This window comes from Scyliorhinus canicula, chromosome 9 (assembly GCF_902713615.1).
Source record: "Scyliorhinus canicula chromosome 9, sScyCan1.1, whole genome shotgun sequence".
In the NCBI taxonomy this organism is placed as follows: domain Eukaryota; kingdom Metazoa; phylum Chordata; class Chondrichthyes; order Carcharhiniformes; family Scyliorhinidae; genus Scyliorhinus; species Scyliorhinus canicula.
In genome coordinates this window covers 120,407,594-120,427,759 of record NC_052154.1, presented here as the reverse complement: position 1 = coordinate 120,427,759, position 20,166 = coordinate 120,407,594, and the positions used below count along the sequence as shown (strand labels likewise).

Genomic DNA, 20,166 nt, shown 5'->3' with positions numbered 1-20,166 from the left:
CGTGGAAGGCACACTTGTTCCTCTTTAGCTGGGTGCCCACTTGGGAAAACTGCTTGACTTCTTCTTGCAGGTTGTCCATATGCTCCTTTTCTGTAGTGACTGTGATGAGCATGTCATCTAGCTAGATGGCCACCTTCAGCAGACTCTGACGGATATTTTCCATTACACGCAGGAAAATTGCTGGGGCTAATGAGACCCTAAACAGCAGGGGAGTGTATTGAAATATTGCCGTATGGGTGTTTATGGTCACAAAATTTCTGGACGCTGGCTCCATCTGTAAATAGGCGTGGCTCATGTCAAGTTTTGTAAAAGAACACAGTCCAGCTAGTCTACTCTACGCATCAGGTACTAGTCCAGGTGAGAAACTCTGCTTACCGTGAGTTTGCAAACCTTGCAGAGTATTGGACTTCATTACTGGCACCACGGGTGCGGCCCACTCCACAAATTGTACAGTACGTTAAATTCCCAGATCCTTCAGATGCTGAAGCTCCACGTCAACCTTGGCAAGCAATGTGCATGGGACAGGCCTCGCCTTGAACAACAGGATCCATATGGATACGGGCCTGACACATTAGGGTATTTGCTCAACTCTTGGTAAAAATTCCCAGTGCCTATCAGAAAAAACAGTTGCCAGTTGTAATCAGTCATGCCCTAGAAAAGTGGGCCCCCATCCCCGTACCACAACCAAGGAAAGAAAGACCGACTGTTGCCTGTGTGTTACCAGAGTTATGGTGGTCCCCATGATGCTCAATGGCTTGCCGATATAGGTCGCCAACTTGGTGTTGCATAACATCAGTGACAAGATCCCTGCGCAAAGTTGTCAAAATGTCTGATGGTCCACATTGGGGACAGCAGCTCCAGTGTTCGTTTCCATCACCACAGGGTGATCATTCATATTTAACGTGACCTGGATCGGCGCTACATTCGGGGACATGATGCAGTTCAGCTGCATCAAACAATTCTCCTCATCCGGGGGACCGGACCATGTGCAAGCCCAGGCTCTTGATGATGACAGCAGCTGTCTTAGATGGCATTCCCTGTGGCGGATTTGGTGGCCCTGGCCATCACAAGTCCTCCGGCGATCACATTTGGCAATGTGGTCAGTTCTCCCCTTTGTCTTAGGGCGAGGTATCGCGTAGGCCTGCAGAGGCTCCTGAGTGCTTGATGCGGCTGAGAAATTGCTTCTGGGGTTGCCCTTTGGGAGTAGATTTGGCCTGACTAACATTGCCCCATGATGCAATGGGACTTAAACAAATGTCGAGCCAAGCTATAGTCCATGAATCCCTGCAGCTTTTGTACTCCTTTCTCTGCCCTTTTGAAGTCTAAGGTGGGCTCCTCCTACAGCTTCCTCTGTGTGGCCTTGTTGTTTATCCCACAAACCAGCCTTTTACTCAACATTTCAGTGAGGGACAGCCCGAACACGCAATGTTCTGCCAGATACCTATGGCAGGTCAAGAAATCCGTGACCGATTCACCTGGAGACCATTTCACCATAGTAAATCTATACCGCTGCATGATAATGGAAGGTTTAAGGTCATAATGTTCAGGTACAATGCAGCCAGTTCCTCAGAAGATTAGGGGCAGGATTCTCCCTTCTGGGGACCAAGTCCCCACGGGCGCCGGAAAATGGGCAAGATTCACTCTGGACTTTTTCTTCGAAGGTCCGAGCTGATTCTCCGTTTTCCAGGGAGCCAGCACGCGCTAGCCAGACTGCGCTTGCGCACGGCAGCTGCAAACGGGTCTGCACATACGTGTGCCGGCCCACCTCGGCTCGGTCGCCGCCGACACGGCAGAGCCACAGAGCGGGCCCATGCGGAGGAAGGAAGGTCCCTCCCAGATCGCAATGGCCCGCAGATCAGTGGCCCCTGATCGCAGGCCTGGCCATAACTGAGTCCCCCCTGGAGTCAGAAATCCCCGCCCCCCAACAGGAGCACCACCACCACCAGCTCCCACCGGGTGGTACCACATGTAAACCACGCCGGCGGGAGCTTGGCCGGTCGACCGCAGAGAATCGCCGCGGGGGCTTGTTCCAACGACCCCCGACCAGCACCGTATCGACCACGCGTGTGGGACTGGCGTATCCGCGGACAATCGCGGAAGCATCATTGTGTCGTATTTCCAGCATGAACGTCTATTCTCTGCCTCTGCTCCAGCGCGGAGGGTCGGAGAATCCCGCTCTTAGTGTCTGGTGCGGCCAAATAAGTGAAACCTTTTAAAATTTCAAAAGTCGAGGCCCTGCAAGCAGTCAGGAGGATGACTTTCTGATGGTCTTCCCCCAAAACTCCATTGGCCTGGAAGAAGTGCCTCATGTATTCAGCATACTGACTCCAGTCTTTCAGGCCTGCATCGAAGGCTTCCAGCTTACCAACAGTGGCATCTTGAACTTTTTATGTCCACATGTTCCATGGTAGTAATCGTTCAGGACAGATAGGTGGTGAGTTTGGAATTTCTTTGTCCTTATTGTCAGTTTAGCAATTTGAGAAAGCCAGCATAGTGGAACAAGGTTTTATTGAACTATTTACAATACTCTTCCCACGGCAGTAACTCTCTCCCAATCCAGTCCTTGTTGGGACAATCAACAACTGCAGACCCTGCTTGGGACGGATTTTATGTGTAGTCTTTAACGAGCTCCAGCTGGGTGGCCTTTGTTCCCTACCTGGGAAGCTCATACACCATAGGTCCACAGGGAGATCGACAATAGTTTCTCTGTGGTCCTCATGGAGGTTATAGCACCTTCCATACAGGAATTGGTAAAACCGTTTTATTCCAAAAATGATTCAGAGGGCTTCTTTTTCTATTTGTGCATAATTGCTTTTGGCTTGATCCACGCCCTCGACATGAAGGCACTCGGCTTCTTTTCATCTGAGGGAATTATGTTGGAAATCATCACCCCAACTCCATCGGGTGGTGATGCGTCACATGCCAGTTCCAGGGTAAATCTGGATCAAAATGTTTCTGGACTTCTGACTTTAGTAGCACCTATTTGACTGGCACGAATGCTCTCTCATGGTTATCCACCCATGTCCACTTTTAATTTTGACACAGTCGATTGTGCAAAGGTTTTAGAACAGTCACCAGATTAGGAACAAACCAACTGCAGTAATTTAGTAAATCTAATAAAGATCAAAGTTGGTTGACATTTGAGGTGCTTCGGTAATTGCTTTGACTTTCGAAGGTGAGTTATGCAGTCACCTGGCATCGATGACATGATGCAGATATTCAATTGAGAAGTCATCCAAATGCTGGACTCCACTTGGTCAGGCTGCTGGCACTGACCAGTGCTGCCACTGTCTCGCAGGCAGATTCGCCACCTGGCTGGAGCGCCTCCTGCCAGTCCAAGGGTATATTGTAGCCCACCTCTCCTCCATGTCATCCAGAAAGCAGCTGAGGAACCACTCGTTAAATCTAGGAGCTGGTTTCCTAGCGGCCATCTTCCTGGCTTGAATGAGAGCAAGTGCTGTGGGGCCATTTAAATGCAGTGTGCCTTCATTAAAGTGGTCAGATAACCTCCTGGATGGGAAAATCAGATGTTTCATGCTTCAGGCATGGCATTTTTCAGGTGGGGGAGGAAATCTCGGTCTGGATTGCGCCGCCTGGGCCAGCAGGTATTGCACCAAGTTTCTCGCCAAAAATGAAACTGCCATTTCTTGGGAAAATGGTACCCAACATGTCTGTCTTCACTATAGAAGGCACAAATTACAGACTAGAAATAGAGGATAATCAAGGGACTACTAAGCGTGAGGTTGTTCATATCAACAATGGGACTAAATTCCAAAAAATTCCTGGGATTTGATTTCCTAATCCTAGAGTTCTTAAGATGTTGCTGGAGAGGTAATGGTTGTGTTGATTCTGATTTTCCAAAATTCTCTGGGTTCTATAATAGTCCCAACTTTTGAAGATTAGGGCATGTAACACCAGTATTCAAGAAAATGAGGGAGGGAGAGAGAGAGAATGGAACTACAGACCATTTAGCCTAACTTCCGTAATTGGAGAAGTGCTCAATCCTATTATGAAGGAAGTCTTAACAATTAACTGAGAAAATCATAGTCTGGTCAGGCAAAGTCAACGTAGTTTCATCAAAGGGAAATTGTGTTTGACAAATTTTAGATATTTGATATAAATATACAGAGTAAATAAAGGAGAACCAGAAGATGTACTCTCCTTGGAATTCCAAAAGACATTCAATAAGTGGCACAGAAAAGGTAATGCTGTAAAGGGCTTTCAGTTCATTGACATGCCATCTAAGGACAGGAGAAATGCACTTGGGTACCTTTGAGTGCATTTACTCCTCCAGGAACCTTGTGGCTATAGTGTGTCATAGAATCCCCACAGTGCAGAAGGAGGCCAATCTGCCTATCGAGTCTGTACTGACCCTCCGATAGAGAATCTGACCTCGGCCCATGCCCCTGCCCTAGCCCCGTAATCCCACCTAACCCTTTGGACACTAAGGAGCAATTTAGCATGGCCAATGCACCTAACCTACATATCTTTGGACTGTGGGAGGGAACTCCGCGGAGCAGCCGGACGAAACCAATGCAAACATGGGTTGAATTTGCAAACTTCACACAGTCAGCCAATGCCGGAATCGAACCTGGGTCCCCGGTGCTGGGGCAGCACCCCTGACCATTGTGCCACTGTGCTGTCCATCATGGGGACGTCTTCCACATCTTGTAGCTTCGATTACATCCTCATGCGGAAGCTGACCCTCATCTTTCTCCCTCTTCAGATTCCTGCCCTTCATCATCTGAGGAGCTCTCAGCCTCCTTCACCTCTCCCTCTGGTAAAGGATCCCCGCTTTGAGCGCCAGGTTGTGCAGGGCACAATGGACCACAATGGTGCGGGACACCCTCTGAAGACAGCCCTACCTGAGGGGGTTTAAACATCAGAAATTCAACTTCAGGTTATCAGTGGACTGCTCGATAATGGATCGTGTCACACAGTGTGTGGCACTGTCTCTTGTTCATCTCCAGATAGGAACTGCGTCTTTGATGGACCTTCTTGGTACATCCCCAACATTCGCAGCAGAGGTGGAAACAACCTACTGACTGCTACATCCTGTTGTCTTGGATGACTTTGGCAGACGTCCTCTAGAGGGCTGAGGCCTGGAGGGCAGAGGCCTCGAGTGCCCTGGCCTTCTTTGCATCTCTAAGGCAGGTACACTCTCTTCGGCCTGTGCAGCTGGAGGTTATGGACTCACAGGCAGAATCGACTGAACACTCTCAGATTCACCATGGCCCCCGGGGTCTTAAGCTGCTGGTCCTCCACATATGGGTGCCTGAGGGTCCCTGCCCAACTCCCTGAAGAGAAGGGGTTGCTGGAGGGTGGTCGAGGTGTCCAGCCCTCTTCTCTTCTAGCCAGTGATAGATCCCACCAATGCCTATAGTGATGGAATGAAGTGCAAATCCGACAGACCCTGTTGGTCCCAAGTCTCGAATGTGGCCCCCACCCTTCCCATGGTGACCTCAAGGCACTCGCATTAAAGAGCCACAACATCAGACAGAACATAGACGGACTCCTCCATCCTTTGCCACAGTCTGTTGACTGTCTCTTGCAACACAGACTGTGGCTGCTGTCTTTACATCTCCAGCATGTTTGCAACAGCTGTTTACAGAGGCTCATCATCTGACTGGGACTCAGCAGGTGCCTGGTCTCCAGCAGTCCTCAAAGTGCCAGAGACTTGGTCTGTCACTGCCTCTGACTGCTTTGGAGACAAGTCAGTGAGGTATTCCCCAGAATACGACCCCGATCTAATCTAGATCTATGACACACTGGGGCTGTATGTCCCGGTGGTAGTGGAGTGTGCAGGTAAATGTAGTGGTGGGTCTTCTTCAAATGACTCCTCAGTTTCCTCTCCTGAGGTCACCTGGGGGCTGGAGCTTATGTTGGTTCGGGTGTCTGTCTGGGACTGTTAGGGTCTGTAAAAGAGAGATGGTACAATTAATTCTTGAACAGACTGAATACAACATTGCATGTTACTCACAGTGAATGTCAGAATACGATCAACTCATGAAGAGCTCATCCATAATGGAAGAGACTGATCGCATTTTCAACACAGCAGCAATCTCGGCTCTTGCCTGCCAGCTCGGTAGCATCCTCCTCAAACTTGGAGAGATCCTGGGTGTCTACTGTCCCTTCTCCAGCCAAGGACCTCACCTTCTTGTTGTGAACAAGCTTGGTATGCATGAAGACAAAGGAATGGATGTGACGAGAAGAGATGAAGGATAGTTGAGAAGCGTGCATGCCTGCTGTGTGTGCTGAGCCCTCTGCAGGAAGGGCCGAGGATGGAGTTTGTGCAGCATGGCAGGTGAGATGCTGGTGAACAGGCTTTCAAAGTTGATAACTCCACTGCTAATATTTTGTGAGATCTCAGAGCTAAGTGATCCTCTGAGTGCTTGATGCCATTATGAGAGTGTATGATTGGAGTGAGCTGAAGAGTGACTTACCCTGGCGTTGTGGAAGAGATGATTCACCCTCTTCCTGCGCTCAGCTGGTGAGCTGACACCCCTCACAACAGCCTCCCAGGCCTGTGAGGTTAGGTTGGTAGGTGGAGCCCCTGGAGCCATCCCTTAGGTCGAGGACATCCCACTGCTGGCACACGCCAGGGATAAGAGCTTCAAGGGAGTCATCGCTGAACCTTGGTGCTGCTTTCTTTTTGCTTGGAGCCATCTCAGCCTTGGTCGTCCACACAGCTGGGCTGCAGAGTAATGTGTGTGTTCAGCTGGCGTTTAGAAATGACGGTAGGACCTTTGACCCATTAGGTTAAGGCGGGGCGGGCAAATCATTGGCCTTCTGGGGATTTGGAGAGCTACTTCCGGATGGATAATTAATTAGCTTCCAAGAGCAAGGTCGAGCACGATTTCCCAACCCGCCAATCAGTGAGAAACTTACCGCTAATCCACACCACCCTCACACTTATTCTCCAGAGCAAGTTCAGATCCCACCGCAACAGTTTGAGAATGGAATTCAGTTTTAAAAAGCCTGGATAAAGTTTGTCATCAGTGAGCCAACTCATTAATGCTATCTTTACCCAATCTGACCTGTATGTGGTCCAATCTCTCGCCAATGTGGTTGACCTATCTGTCTTTACCATGGTTAGGCACGCCAATCAATTGTATTAAACTGGTGACAAATAGCAGAATTGCCAGTGACTCAATAGGCAGAGAATACATTCTTAAAAGTGAATCATTTACAATATGAAATTTCAAAATGTTCTGGACCTCCCCTTCCCCCTTACAAAGCCTGAGTTACTATTTGTTTTTCACATGTCATTAGTCATAATCAGGGTGATTAATGTACCTCAAACATACACCACCCTATCTGAGCTAAATTACACGCAGACCCAAAGCCAGATGAATTAGCATTCTTTAAGTAGGGCATCAGCGATGGATTACCAGCCTGTCATATGGAGTTTTAAAAATGTTGCCAGTCAGAATCGCAGATACTGTACTAACAGGCTTCTGTCTTTGGTCCAGATCTAGTTCACTTCTGTCTCCTTTTCTTTTAGTGAGGTGGGATGTGTCTTCCAACTATTGGGAAGTTTAGAATTTGACACTTGTTCAGGAGTTGCCCTAAATAAATTATTGATATGTTTCTCCTGGTATGTTTCAACTTTGATAAATAGATCTACAACTGCCCGTTTCACAATGCTTGACCAATGAGTCATTGGGATTTTCAGGGAACCACAGGCTTTTCCCAGGTTGATAGCGCTGTTGTGACTTGTAATGTTAGACCACTGTCCGGGGAGTATAAAAAGGGTAGGCTGATTCTTTCAAAGTACTGCTAAGCATGGTGCTACCTTTAAAAGCATGGTTCGCACTGAGTGATTCTATTCAGCAGCTTGTGGTTTACAAATATCAGCGTGCTGACTCTAACAGCAGTTAGTGAATTGATGGAAATGAATGCTACGTCATTTTTAATACCTGCTTGAATTTCAAGAGAAAAGCGATCGGCCTTTAAGAAAAAGGAGAAAAGACGGTTTAAGAGGCAACTTCAGACATGGACAAAGGCACCCAGGTAAATCTTAAATCAGTGAATTTTGACAGCGAGTCAAGCATTTTCAATGTGTAGCCTTAACCATGCCCAATGAAAATGACATTTAACTGTGAAATCCAGCTGTTTTGAAGACTTTGGCCATTTACTAGTGAGAGTCTCACCAACCGTAATGCTTAACAACCGCCCATACCAAAGGGGATAAAAAGGTGTGATGATTCAGCAGTGCAGACCAGACATGACTGTATCAAGTGTTTCTATGCAACAATAAACTAGCTATGGGCTGAGCATTGAATTCCCATTACTTTCCTGAAAAGTTATTGCATTTGTCCAAAGTGGTTTAAGTACATTACATTATCCCCACCTTTCTATAAATCTTCACTCTAAGCTTTATTTCTCCTGATGTCATCAGCTACTACATTCCAATGATTACGGAAGTTTCATGGTAATAATTGCAACCAGGCAACACGCACAACAATGGTAGCCTGTTTGCATAATTTCCATATCCTTTGTTACAGGCCTATGTTAACTGGATCCATGCCAGCTCGTGTAGTTTTATATATAATCTTTATTGTCAAAAGTAGGCTTACATTAATACTGCAATGAAGTTACTGTGAAAAGCCCCTAGTCTCTTATGAGTGGCATGGACAGAGTGGATAGTCAGATGCACTTTCCTAGGGTAGAAGAGTCAAGTACTAGGGGATATAGGTTTAAAGTGCGTGGGGAAAAGTTTCAACCAGATGTGCGAGGCAAGTTTCTTTACACAGAGGTTGGTAAATACATGGAACGCGCTGCCTAGGGAGGTGGTGGGAGCAGGTACAATAGCAGCATTTAAGGGGCATCTAGACAAATATATGAATAGGGTGGGAATGGAAGGATACGGACTCCGTAAGTGGGCCCCTGGAGCTGTGAAGCAGCAGTGCTAATCACTGTGCTACCGTAAGAAGTCTTACAACACCAGGTTAAAGTCCAACAGGTTTGTTTCAAACACGAGCTTTCGGAGCACGGCTCCTTCTTCAGGTGAAGAAGGAGCCGTGCTCCGAAAGCTCGTGTTTGAAACAAACCTGTTGGACTTTAACCTGGTGTTGTAAGACTTCTTACTGTGCTCACCCCAGTCCAACGCCGGCATCTCCACAACTGTGCTACCGTGCACTAGGGACTCAGCAGCTTTCTTTGCTGGAGAGAATTTATTGACTTCGTTCACAGGCAGCACTGCTACACCTCACCAGTGTCCCAGCCATCCCCATTTATAGGTGTAGAGATACCCATCACCGTTTAACAATGTATTTGCCATCGAACCTTAATGTCATTTGTAATGAAGACAAAATTTGCAACCTAACCCCATGTTAAAATAAATGCAGTCCTGTACTTACCTTGTGGTAAGTTGTGATCCTACGATTTCTCCACAGGTAATGCACTCTTCTTTATTAACACGATGGGTGCTCTGTGAAGAAAAATAAAAAATGTTGGCACAGCAACAACCTCACGTCAGCAATCAGTCATTGTGAATTGTTTACCAATAAGAAGAGAGCTAACCATGCTCGACAATTCCACTAGTTACCTAACCTGGATAAGTTAGCTTCCAGTTTAGATGAACCAAGACAAAAACGAATGCCACCTTGCAAGGCCCGGCGTAATATTGATCACTTCTCTTTAATGCTTCAATATTTCTCGCCATGCCTTCAGCAGCTCTGAAGAAGAGTCAAATTCGACTGGAAATGTTAACTCTGTTTCTCGCTCCACAGATGCTGCCAGACCTGCTGCGTATTTCCAGCATTTTCTTTCTTTAATTTCAGTTTTTCAGTTTTTTGCTTTCACTTATACAAGGACCAGGATTTGGCTTGGGGGTTTATTTCTCACCAGACATCTATGTCTGACAATATTGTGGAGGAATAAACAATCCATGTCTACACTGCATAAGTGTCTTAAATTCGAAGTAAAATCTGTCAACATTAATGACAGGTAAGTAGAAGTATGTATGTTAGCTGAATGGGGAGTTAGAGTCCCAATACAACTCCTTCTGATACAGCTTGGTTTACCATGCATTTCTGGACACTCTCTGCCAGATACTAAATGAATGTTCAACAACTGATGTACTGTGCAACATTATACAAATAGGTTATCTGGGAGTTGCAGGAATATTGAGTGTAACTTGAACCTTTCGGAATAGATGGCAGATAACAGCGGCCAGGACCAGGAATACTAGCCAGCAGATTCACTCCATCTCTCCTAGCTAAGCTGTCCCAGTACAATGGCATTGACCCGGCAATGTAGAAATATAAAAAGCAGGACAAATCCAATGCAGCCAATTACTGCAACGTCAGTCTACTCTCGATCATCAGCAAAGTGGAAGGTGTCAACAATGCTATCAAGCAGCACTTGCTCAGCAATAACCAGCTCATCGATGTTCAGTTTGTGCTCGGACTTCATTCCAGCTCTATTTAGACTAAGGCTGTATTTCAGAGGTCAGGTAAGAGTGACTGTCCCTGACATCAAGGCAGCATGTGACTGTATGAGTCCCAGCAAAATTGAATTTGATGGCAATCAGAGCACTCGAAGGTACCTACAACAGATGGACTGCAGCGGTTCATGAAAGCAGCATTTCACCACCTGCTCAGGCAAAAATAGAGATTGACAATAAATGCTGGACCTTGGATCTCTACTTGCTGTTCATCTCTAACACCTTCCAGTCCTGATAATAAAGGCCATTGGCCCACAACATTAACTCTTTTTTTTATTTTCTCACCAGACGCTGGCTGACCGAGCTGTGTTTTCAGGGGTTTTTGCTTTTATTTCAGGTTTAAGCATTTTGCTTCTATTTTCAAAAGCGTCAATTTCTGACCTGTTGATTGATTACAGCTCTCTCCGTTTTGTTTCACGTTTCCAGAATTCAGAGTGCTTGTTCAGTTGTTTCTTTCCATATTCCTATATTTGAATAATGCTAATTCTTCCTCGACTTTGACAGTGCTCTGTATGTTTACTGTTTATAGCCATGGCAATTCTGGTTTACGCAAATAATAAACTGAATTTGCATTCGTTGACATGAATAGACTAAAGACTCAATAAACAGGTACGATTTGCGCCTGTTGCTTGTTCATTATTTCTGTGGGTTTCTCAAGTATGGTTATGCTGAACAACAACTCTGTGCACAGTAAAAAAACAATCCCAAAAACAATGAAAACAAACAATCTAAGCCTTCCTTTGATCTGAGGCACTGAAACTATCCAAGTCGGTTGTCTAGCAGACATCAGAACAAGTAATAATATAATAATCTTTATTGCCACAAGTAGGCTTACATTAACACTGCAATGAAGTTACTGTGAAAAGCCCCTAGTCGCCACATTCCGGCTCCTGTTCAGGTACACAGAGGGAGAATTCAGAATGTCCAAATTATCTAACAGCACATCTTTCGGGACTTGTGGGAGGAAACCGGAGCACCCGGAGGAAACGCAGACACGGGGAGAACGTGCAGACTCCACACAGACAGTGACCCAAGCCGGGAATCGAACCTGGGACCCTGGTGTTGTGAAGCAACAGTGCAAACCACTGTGCCCCCTCACAACTATACCACACAATAAGAAGTCTTACAACACCAGGTTAAAGTCCAACAGTTTGATTCAAACACGAGTTTTCGGAGCGCAGCTCCTTCCTCAGGTGAAGGAGCTGCGCTCCGAAAGCGCGTGTTTGAATCAAACCTGTTGGACTTTAACCTGGTGTTGTAAGACTTCTTACTGTGCTCACCCCAGTCCAACGTCGGCATCTCCACATCATGGATACCACACAATGTACAGGGTATTTGTAGCACAAGTGAGCAAAGCTCTTTAACCAATTTAACTAAAGAATCTTACTGAGGCATTAATCCCGGAACCATGAACTATATATTAGGAAGTACAAATTGAACCTAATGATGTAGAGGAAACAGAATAACAATTGGTAAAGGTAGACAGTGGCCGGAATTCTCTGGCCATACACTGGATTCTCTGCTCCTGCCACCAGCGTCCTCCCGCTACGGGTTACCTGGCGGCGTGTGGTGGCATCAATGGAAAATCACATTGACATCAGCAGGAGAGGAGAATCCCACCACCAGCAATGGCGCGCCGCCTCCCACTGCCAAGAAACAGGTGGCTGGAAGGCTGGTGAATCCTGCCCTGAAGTAAGAGAGAGAGAAAGAACAAAGCAGTTGGCTTGATCAACACTCCATCCACCATCTTACCATTCATTCCCTCCACCACCGACACCCAATGGCAGCTGTGTGTACCATTCACAAGATGCACTGCTGCAACTCAAAAGGCTCCTTGGACAGCACCCTCCAAATCCGCAGACTCTACAACCTAGAAGGACAAGGGCAACCAGCGCGTGGGTACACCATCACCCACAAGCCACACACCATCCTGACATGGAACTATATCGCTGTTCCTTCACTGTCGCTGGGTCAAAATCATGGAATTCCTTTCCTAATAACACAGTGGGTGTACCTACACCACATGGACTGCAGTAGTTCAAGAAGACATTTTACCACTACCTCAGCAAGGACAGTTTAGGATGAATAACAAATGCTGGCCTTGCCGGTGATGCTCACATAGCAAAAAATATATTTTTTTAAAGCTAAAAGAGACAAACAGGAAAAAAAATAAAGGGGAGTTCCCGTGGTGACATGTGGGTCGCACATTAGGTGGCCCCTGCTAGAGTTTCTGGTTTTTGAACTTTTATGCCCAATTGCGGGGGTAGTTTGTGAATGAATTGGTGCAGGAAGTTATAAGGAAAATGTGAAATGTTGAAGACCCAGAAGGGTGCTGGAAAGAAGGTGGCGAGCGAAAGTCGAGTGAGTCCTACAGGAAGAAAGATAGTGGGGGCTGGGTCGTCGCGCGGGGCCGCTCTCCTCACGATGGAAACCCTGACCGAGGTGATGTCGGTGGAGTTCACGAGGCTGTTTGCCAAGCATATGGAGGTGCTTCGGAGGGAGATGATGACAGCGGGTGGAGGCGGCGATGAAAGAGTGGGTGGAGGAGGAATTTCCCTGGTAAAGGCGGCAGTGATGAAGATATCAGTCAAGGTGCGGGGGCAAGGAGAGATGTTGAGGAGGGTGGAGGAGGCATTGTCGCAACACATCGACCAGTCAACCTCGATGGGTGAGGAGGTGGTGGAGGCTAACAAAGGGCTCAGAGCCAAGGTGGAGGACCTGGAGAACAGGTCGAGGAGGCAAAATCTGAGAATCATGGGCATGCCTGAGGGGGTGGAGGGCCCGTGGCCATACGAGTATTTTGCAAAGATATTTGCGGAGTTGATAGGGGTGGAGGAAGAATCCTCCCGCGACAAGTTGGACAGGCACATCGGACACTCAGGCCGAAGCCTATAGCAAATGAGCTACCAAGGGCGGTTATAATCTGCTGGCACAAGTTCCACGTCAAGGAGAAGGTCTTGAGCTGGGTGAAGGCTGCGGAGGTCTTCGTTAAGGATGAAGGACTTGGACTAAGATGAGAGTTGGGATTTGGACTTGGTGGTGGGGACGGGGATGGTGTTTTTCTTATGGAGGGTTTTCTATTTGATTGGGGCTTTGTTTCTCTGTTTCCTGAATGGGGGGTTTTGTTTACATGTATTTTGGGTTCCTTTGTTCCTTTTAGATGCGGTTCTGTATTGTTTTGTGGTATAAGGGAAGCGGGGCTTTGGGGTACATGGGGCCGGGTTACTGAGGAGGGGGATTGAGGACAGGGCTCTGGCGGGGGGCCAGCCCATTAGCAATCGAAGTTGGTTAGTTAACGGGAGTATTGTGGGAGAGGGGCTGCAGTCATTGGAACCTGGTTGAGCAGGTTTTGATGGACCTGGGAGGTGTGAATGGTGGGGGGAGGGGATCGATACTGGTTGAGGTGCTTGCAAGAGGAAGTGGGTGGGAGGATTCTGGGAGGAAGGGTTCAACTGTAAAAAAGGAATAGGTGGGCCTGGCCGGATGAGCAGGACTCGGGATAATGGTGATGGCGGATAGGTGGGGCGGGGTGAGAGGTCCCCGGTTAGAATAGTGAGGTAGAACCTAAGGGGGTAGGGGGACCGGTGAAGAGGGTGAGAGTTTTTGCACACTTGAAGAGTTTAAAAGCTGATGTGGTGATGCTGCAGGAGACCCATTTGAGGGTGAAGGCCCAGGCGGTGCTTAGGAAGGGTTGGGTGAGTCAGGTGTTTTATTCGGGTTTCGATAGTAGGGCTCGGGTGGGGGGCAATTTTTGTGGGTAGGAGGGTGATCTTTCAGATGGAGAAGGTGGTGGCTAAAAAGGGGGCAGGTACGTGATAATGACAGGTGCACTGGAGGGGAGGTATGTGTGGGGGGGGCAAAGACATTGGCTGGGCTCATGAGGGAGATGGGATGGGGCGGCACAATGGCGCAGTGGTTAGCACTGCTGCCTACGGCGCTGAGGACTCAGGTTCGATCCCGGCCCCGGGTCACTGTCTGTGTGGAGCTTGCACATTCTCCCCATGCCCAAGTGGGTTTCACCCCCACAATCAAAAGATGTGTAGGTTAAGTGGACTGGCCATGCTAAATTGCCCCTCAATTGACAAAAAAAATTGGGTACTCTAAATTTAAAGAAAATTTTTTAAATGTTAAAAATGAAGGAGATGGGAGGAGTGGAGCAGTCGAGGTTCGTACATCCAAGCGAATGCGAGTATTCAATTTTCTCCCCGGTCCACAAGGTCTTTTCGAGGATTGACATTTTGTGGTGGGGGGTTGCTGGCTAATCAGAGCTTCTGTGACAAGTTAGGGAAGTTGATTGAGGAGTATGTGGGGTTTAATTGCTTGGGAGAGGTCTTACAGTCAGTGGTCTGGGAGGCTCTAAAGGTGGTGATGAGGGGGGGGGGGGGGGGGTGATCTCATTTAAGGCTAAGGTGGATGTGGAAGGCAGTGAGGAATGGCAATGACTGATAGAAGAGATTTTGTAGGTGGACGAGAGGTTCGCGGACGTGAGTCCCCTGTCAAAGAGGAAGGAGTTGCAGGTGAGTTACGGGGAAAGCAATGAGTCAGTTGAGAAGGGCAAGTGGAGCTGTTCATGAATACGGGGAGAAGGCAGGGCGTATGTTGTCAGGTCATCTCCAGACGGAAGCCACGGCGAAGGATAGTTTGGGTGCGGGATAAGACATGGAGTTGGTGGTGGCTCCGGAATAGATTAACAAGGCGTTTGAGGAGTTCTATAGGGATATGTACTGATTGGAGCCACTGGAGGAGGAGCAGGAGATGAGGGAGTTTTGGATGGGCCGGAGTGTCCAAGGTTAGGGGAGGTGGAGAGGGCAGGGTTGGAGAAGCCGATGGGGGAGGAGGGTTTGCAGGTGGCGATTGGGAAGATTCAGGAGTGAAGGTGATGGGGTCCGATGGTTTTCCAGTCGAATTTTATAAAAGATTTAACGATAAACTGGTGCCGTTGATGGTGGGAATGTTTGAGGAGGTGATGGTTAAGGGTGTTATGATTCAAAGAATGAGGCAGGTTTCCATCTGGTTGTTGCTAAAGAAGGACAAGGATCTGGTAGAGTGTCGGTCATTTAGGCCCATATTTCTGCTGAATGTGGATGGAAAGATCCTGGCAAAGTGTTGATGTTAAGGTTGGAAGGGTGCCTCCCAAAGGTGATTGGGGAGGACCAGATAGGGTGCATAAAGAGAATGCAGTCATCCTCGAATGTGAGGAGGTTGTTGAACGTGGTGCTTTCTCCGGCAGAGGGGAGTGAGATGGAGGTGGTGGTGGTGCTGGATGTGGACAAGACAGTCGATCAGGTGGAGTGGGATTATTTGATGGCAATATTAGAGAAATTTAGGATTGGGCCAAAGTTTGTGGTATAAGCGGAGCTGCTATATAAGGGGCTAATGGTAAGTATGCCACAAATAGTATGAACTCAAGGTATTTTACATTGCACCGGGGTGTGAGACAGGGATAACCCATGTCCCCCCTTCTGTTAGCACTGGTATACAGCCCATGGTTATTGAACTGAGGAGTTCGGGTTTGTGGAAGAGGAGAGGGAGAATGGAGGTGGTGGAACATACGTTGAAGATCTTATATGCAGATGATTTGCTGCTGTATATTTCGGAACTGAGCTCTTCGTGGGGAGTATAATGGGGTTGGTCCAGAGATTTGGGACGTTTTCAGTGTACAAGTGGAATATGGGGAAAAGTGAGTATTTTGTGGTCTCCCTTCTGCGAGTGGGGGTGGGGGTGCTGGCATTTCGCCTTGCGGCACCTCAGGTATTTGGGGTGCAAGTGTCCCGGGATTGGGCAGGGCTTCGGAGGTTTAACTTTACCAGCTTGGTGGGGAGGGTGAAGGCGGATGTGCTGAGGTGAGACAATCTCCCTCTGTCCTTGGTGGGCCGGGTGCAGGCAGTAAAGAGAATGTTGTGCCACGATTCCTTTCTTTATTTCAATGCCTGCCAGTCTTTTTGCCCAAGGCGTATTTTAGGGGGGGCGGACAGGCAGATCTCCTCGTTATTTTGGGCAGGGAAGGTGGTCTTGATTAGGAGGGTGATACTGCAAAGGGGATGGCGGGGGGGGGGGGGGGGGGGGGGGCAGCAGTGGGGGGGGGGGTTAGGCCACCCAAATTTGTTGTATTATTATTGGGTGGCAAATGCAGAGAAAGATTAGGGTTGGAGCAGGTGGTGGGGGGCTATGGAGGCGAGGATGGTGGTGGGCTCTTGCAGGATGTCGGGGTTGCGGGTGCTGGCAACAGCACTGCTGACGATGGTTCCACGGAGATATACGGTGACTCTGGTGATGTTAGCCACGTTGAAGATCTGGAGGCAGTTTAGACAGCATTTTAGGGGAGATGGGCCGGGGGGAGGGGGGGGGGGGGATGTCAGGCTTAGAGGATGGGAAAAGAGGGGGATTAAGAAACTGAAGGATTTGTTTCTGGCAGGGCGATTTGCGAGTTTGGAGGAGTTGGGCGAGATGTTTGGGCTTGCGCAGGGTGGAAGTTTCAGGTATATGCAGGTGCGGGACTTTGTGAGGAAGGTCTTCCCGAACTTCCCAATAGCACCTGTCTCCTCATTGTTGGAGGTGGTGCTGTTGGGGGGGGGGGGATCTTGGAAGAGGATGGAGTGCCAATTGAGAGGAGGGGATTAAGATAAAGTGGGAGGAAGAGTTGGGGGAAGCGCTGGAAGAGGATTTGTGGTGTGAGGTACTGTGGAGGGTAAATGCCTAGACTTAGTGCGTGAGGCTGGGGCTGATACAGCTGAAGGTAGTTTACAGGGCACACCTTACAAAGTCTAGGATGATCCAGCTGTTCGAAGGAGTGGAAAATGTCTGTGAACGATGTGGGAGGGGCCCTGCGAATCATGTGCATATGATTTGGTCCTGTACAAAGCTGGAAAGGTTTTGGAGGATGGTATTCATCACCATTTCGGGGGTATTATATGTGGACATGGAGCCCGGTCCCCATGGAGCTATATTTGGGATGTCGGACCTGCTGGAGCTACAGGCGGTGTGGGGCAGATGTTTTAGTCTTCACCTCACCAATCACTTGCAGGCGGGTCTTGTTGGGCTGGTGGTCAGTTTCTCCGCCCTGTGCCTCAGCTTGGCGGGGCTGGAGTTTGCTCTGAGGGGGGGCGAGTGATGGGTTCTACAATTGTTGGGGTATGTTCATCATTTTGTTTGTGAGTTAGTTACTGTTGACGGGAGCTGGGGGGGGGGGGGGGGGGTGTTTGTGGGGTTGTTTAGTACTGTAAAACTGTTGAAAATTTGTTGAATGAAGATACTTTCAAAAAAACTTTTTACAAATTAAATATAATCCTTTAAAATCGCTAATGTTAATTATCTTCTGAAGGAAAATTACATTTTTAGGGCCAGAGGTTGTTGTCAGCAAGTATCTTATACGCCTGCCCCAGCTCTTAACTTTTTATGGTCTTCAGTGGGAACCACTGGTAAGAATTTCAAATTCATGCCACAACACTAATTTCAGTGCCAAGTCTATTAATAATGCTACAAAGCAGCCAGAGGAGAAGCAGGCTATTTTGGATTGCAAGTTTGGAATTTCTGTTTACGGATGTCAGAAGTTACAGTCTGTTTTCCTCAACTATCGTAGTGAGCACTGATAGTCTCACTGCCTGGGATTTTCCAACCTCCACAGCGCCAGGAATTGTCACGGCTGGGGAAGGAAATTTATTTTGGCTGCTCTCTACTCCTGTCCCACCCACTGCTGGCAAAGGCATAAAATCCAGGCCACCTTTTTAAAAAATAAATTGTACCCAATTATTTTTCTCCAATTAAGGGGCAATTTAGTCTGGTCAATTCACCTACCCCTGCACATCATTTTGGGTTGTGGGGATGAACCCATGCAGACATGGGGAGAATGTGCAAACTGCACATGGAATCGAACCCAAGTGCTCGGCGCCATGAGGCAGCACAGTGCTAACCACTGCTCTACTATGTTATCTTTTTGTTCATGTATTAGAAAAAATTCAGATCAACATGAATCCACTCTCTTGTTATTGATTCCTTCTCCCTGGCTTCTCCCTCAGGCTCGACCAGGCCGTTCAGAATCTCAGTGCCTGTTTGTTCCTCTAGTGAGTATCAGATCCACCTCTTCTGTATCACAAAGCCAGTTTCTTTAAAACCATGTCGCACTATCTGCCTCCATGCCTAGCACAGCTCCACCGCTGCTGAAATCCTCATATGTATCTGTCATCTTCATGCCCGACTTTCCTTGCCAACTTCACAACTGCCACCCTCCAACATTTAGGGAATCATAGAATGGTTCGGCACAGAAAGAAACTATTCAGCTTTGCTGTGCCTGTACTGGCTCTGTGTAAGAGCAACCCAAATAGTCACACTCACTGTCTCTTCTATCCCTGAAAGACCACCAGACTCTTGCTTGTGATAAATTCAAGATGTTATTATATTATCCTGGTATCCATGATGTGGAGATGCCGGGGTTGGACTGGGGTGAGCACAGTAAAAAGTCTTACAACATCAGGTTAATGTCCAACAGGTTTGTTTCAAACACTAGCTTTCGGAGCACTGCTCCTTCATCAGGTCAATGAAGAGGTATGTTCCAGAAACATATATATAGACAATTTGCAAGATGCCCTCGATACAGCCAGAGAGGTTCTCACACAGGGTCCCATTGCCTGAAACGATAGGACGGCCTGGTGTGTTGGCCTTGTGTATTTTCGGGAGGCAGTAGAGATCTCCAATGCGGGGAGTACGTGGGATGAGAGCACGTAGGGTGCTCTGAAGGTCTGGATCCAAGGTCTTGATCAGTCTGTTGAGTTGGCGGATGTGTTCCTTGGTCGGATTAGCGGGTAACTGTCTGTAGTGTTCCTGGTTGTTGAGTTGTCGGTATACTACTTTGCAGTAGTCCGTTCTGTTCAGTATGGTGGTGGCCCCTCCTTTGTCTGCTGGTTTGACGACAATGTTACTGTTGGTCTTGAGAGCGCGGATGGCATTGTGTTGTGCTTGGGTGACATTCGGGGCTGTCTTGTGAATATGACTGATGAATCTGGCACTGACGCGACTCCTGACGGCTTGAGCATACATGTCGAGTCTAGGGCAGCGGCCTTCCGGAGGGGTCCAATTCGACTCTTTCCTCTTTGTTTGCCGCACCGCAGATCTCTCGGTCTGCTGTTCGGGTTCATTGGTAGTCTCCTTGGGTTCGCTGTCGGCCTCTTGGGATCTGTGGAAGAATTCCCGGAGCCTCATTCACCTGATGAATTCCTCCGTGTCTGCCGCGAGACTGATGGGGTCCATTTTGATGGTGGTGCAGAAATTGAGCCCTCTGCTGAGGACTTCGATTTCGTCTGGTTGAAGGGTGTAGTCCGACAAGTTGACAATAGATTTCCCTGTATTGTTTTCTACTGTGGTACCGGGGGAGGCTTGGTTGCTGCTGGCGGTGATGCCGGGTTTCTCAAGCTTCCTGTTCTTGGTGTGCATATAGGTGGCATAGTATTGTTGTCTCATCTGTTTGGCGGTGTACCGCAGCTGGTCTGCTGCGTCCTGAGCACAAGTTGAGAATATGGCCTCTATCTTGGTTTCCAGATTGCGTCGTCTGCTGTAGAGCTGGCGTACGAGGTGGTTGAGGAGTGTGAGAGAGGTGCGACGGCGTAGTCTGTGTTGTAGGTCGACTTGAACATAGAACATAGAACAGTACAGCACAGAACGGGCCCTTCGGCCCTCGATGTTGTGCCGAGCAATGATCACCCTACTCAAACCCACGTATCCAC

General features: G+C 48.1%; 1 protein-coding gene across 1 annotated transcript in view; it reads right to left on the bottom strand.

The window, feature by feature from the left end:
* trpm5 (transient receptor potential cation channel, subfamily M, member 5) overlaps positions 1 to 20,166 on the bottom strand; it is a 140,945-nt gene that overhangs the window by 102,414 nt on the left and 18,365 nt on the right. Inside the window, exon 2 of the mRNA XM_038807462.1 lies at positions 9,363 to 9,433. Coding sequence (XP_038663390.1) covers positions 9,363 to 9,433 — 71 coding nt within the window. The remainder of the gene's footprint in view (positions 1 to 9,362; positions 9,434 to 20,166) is intronic.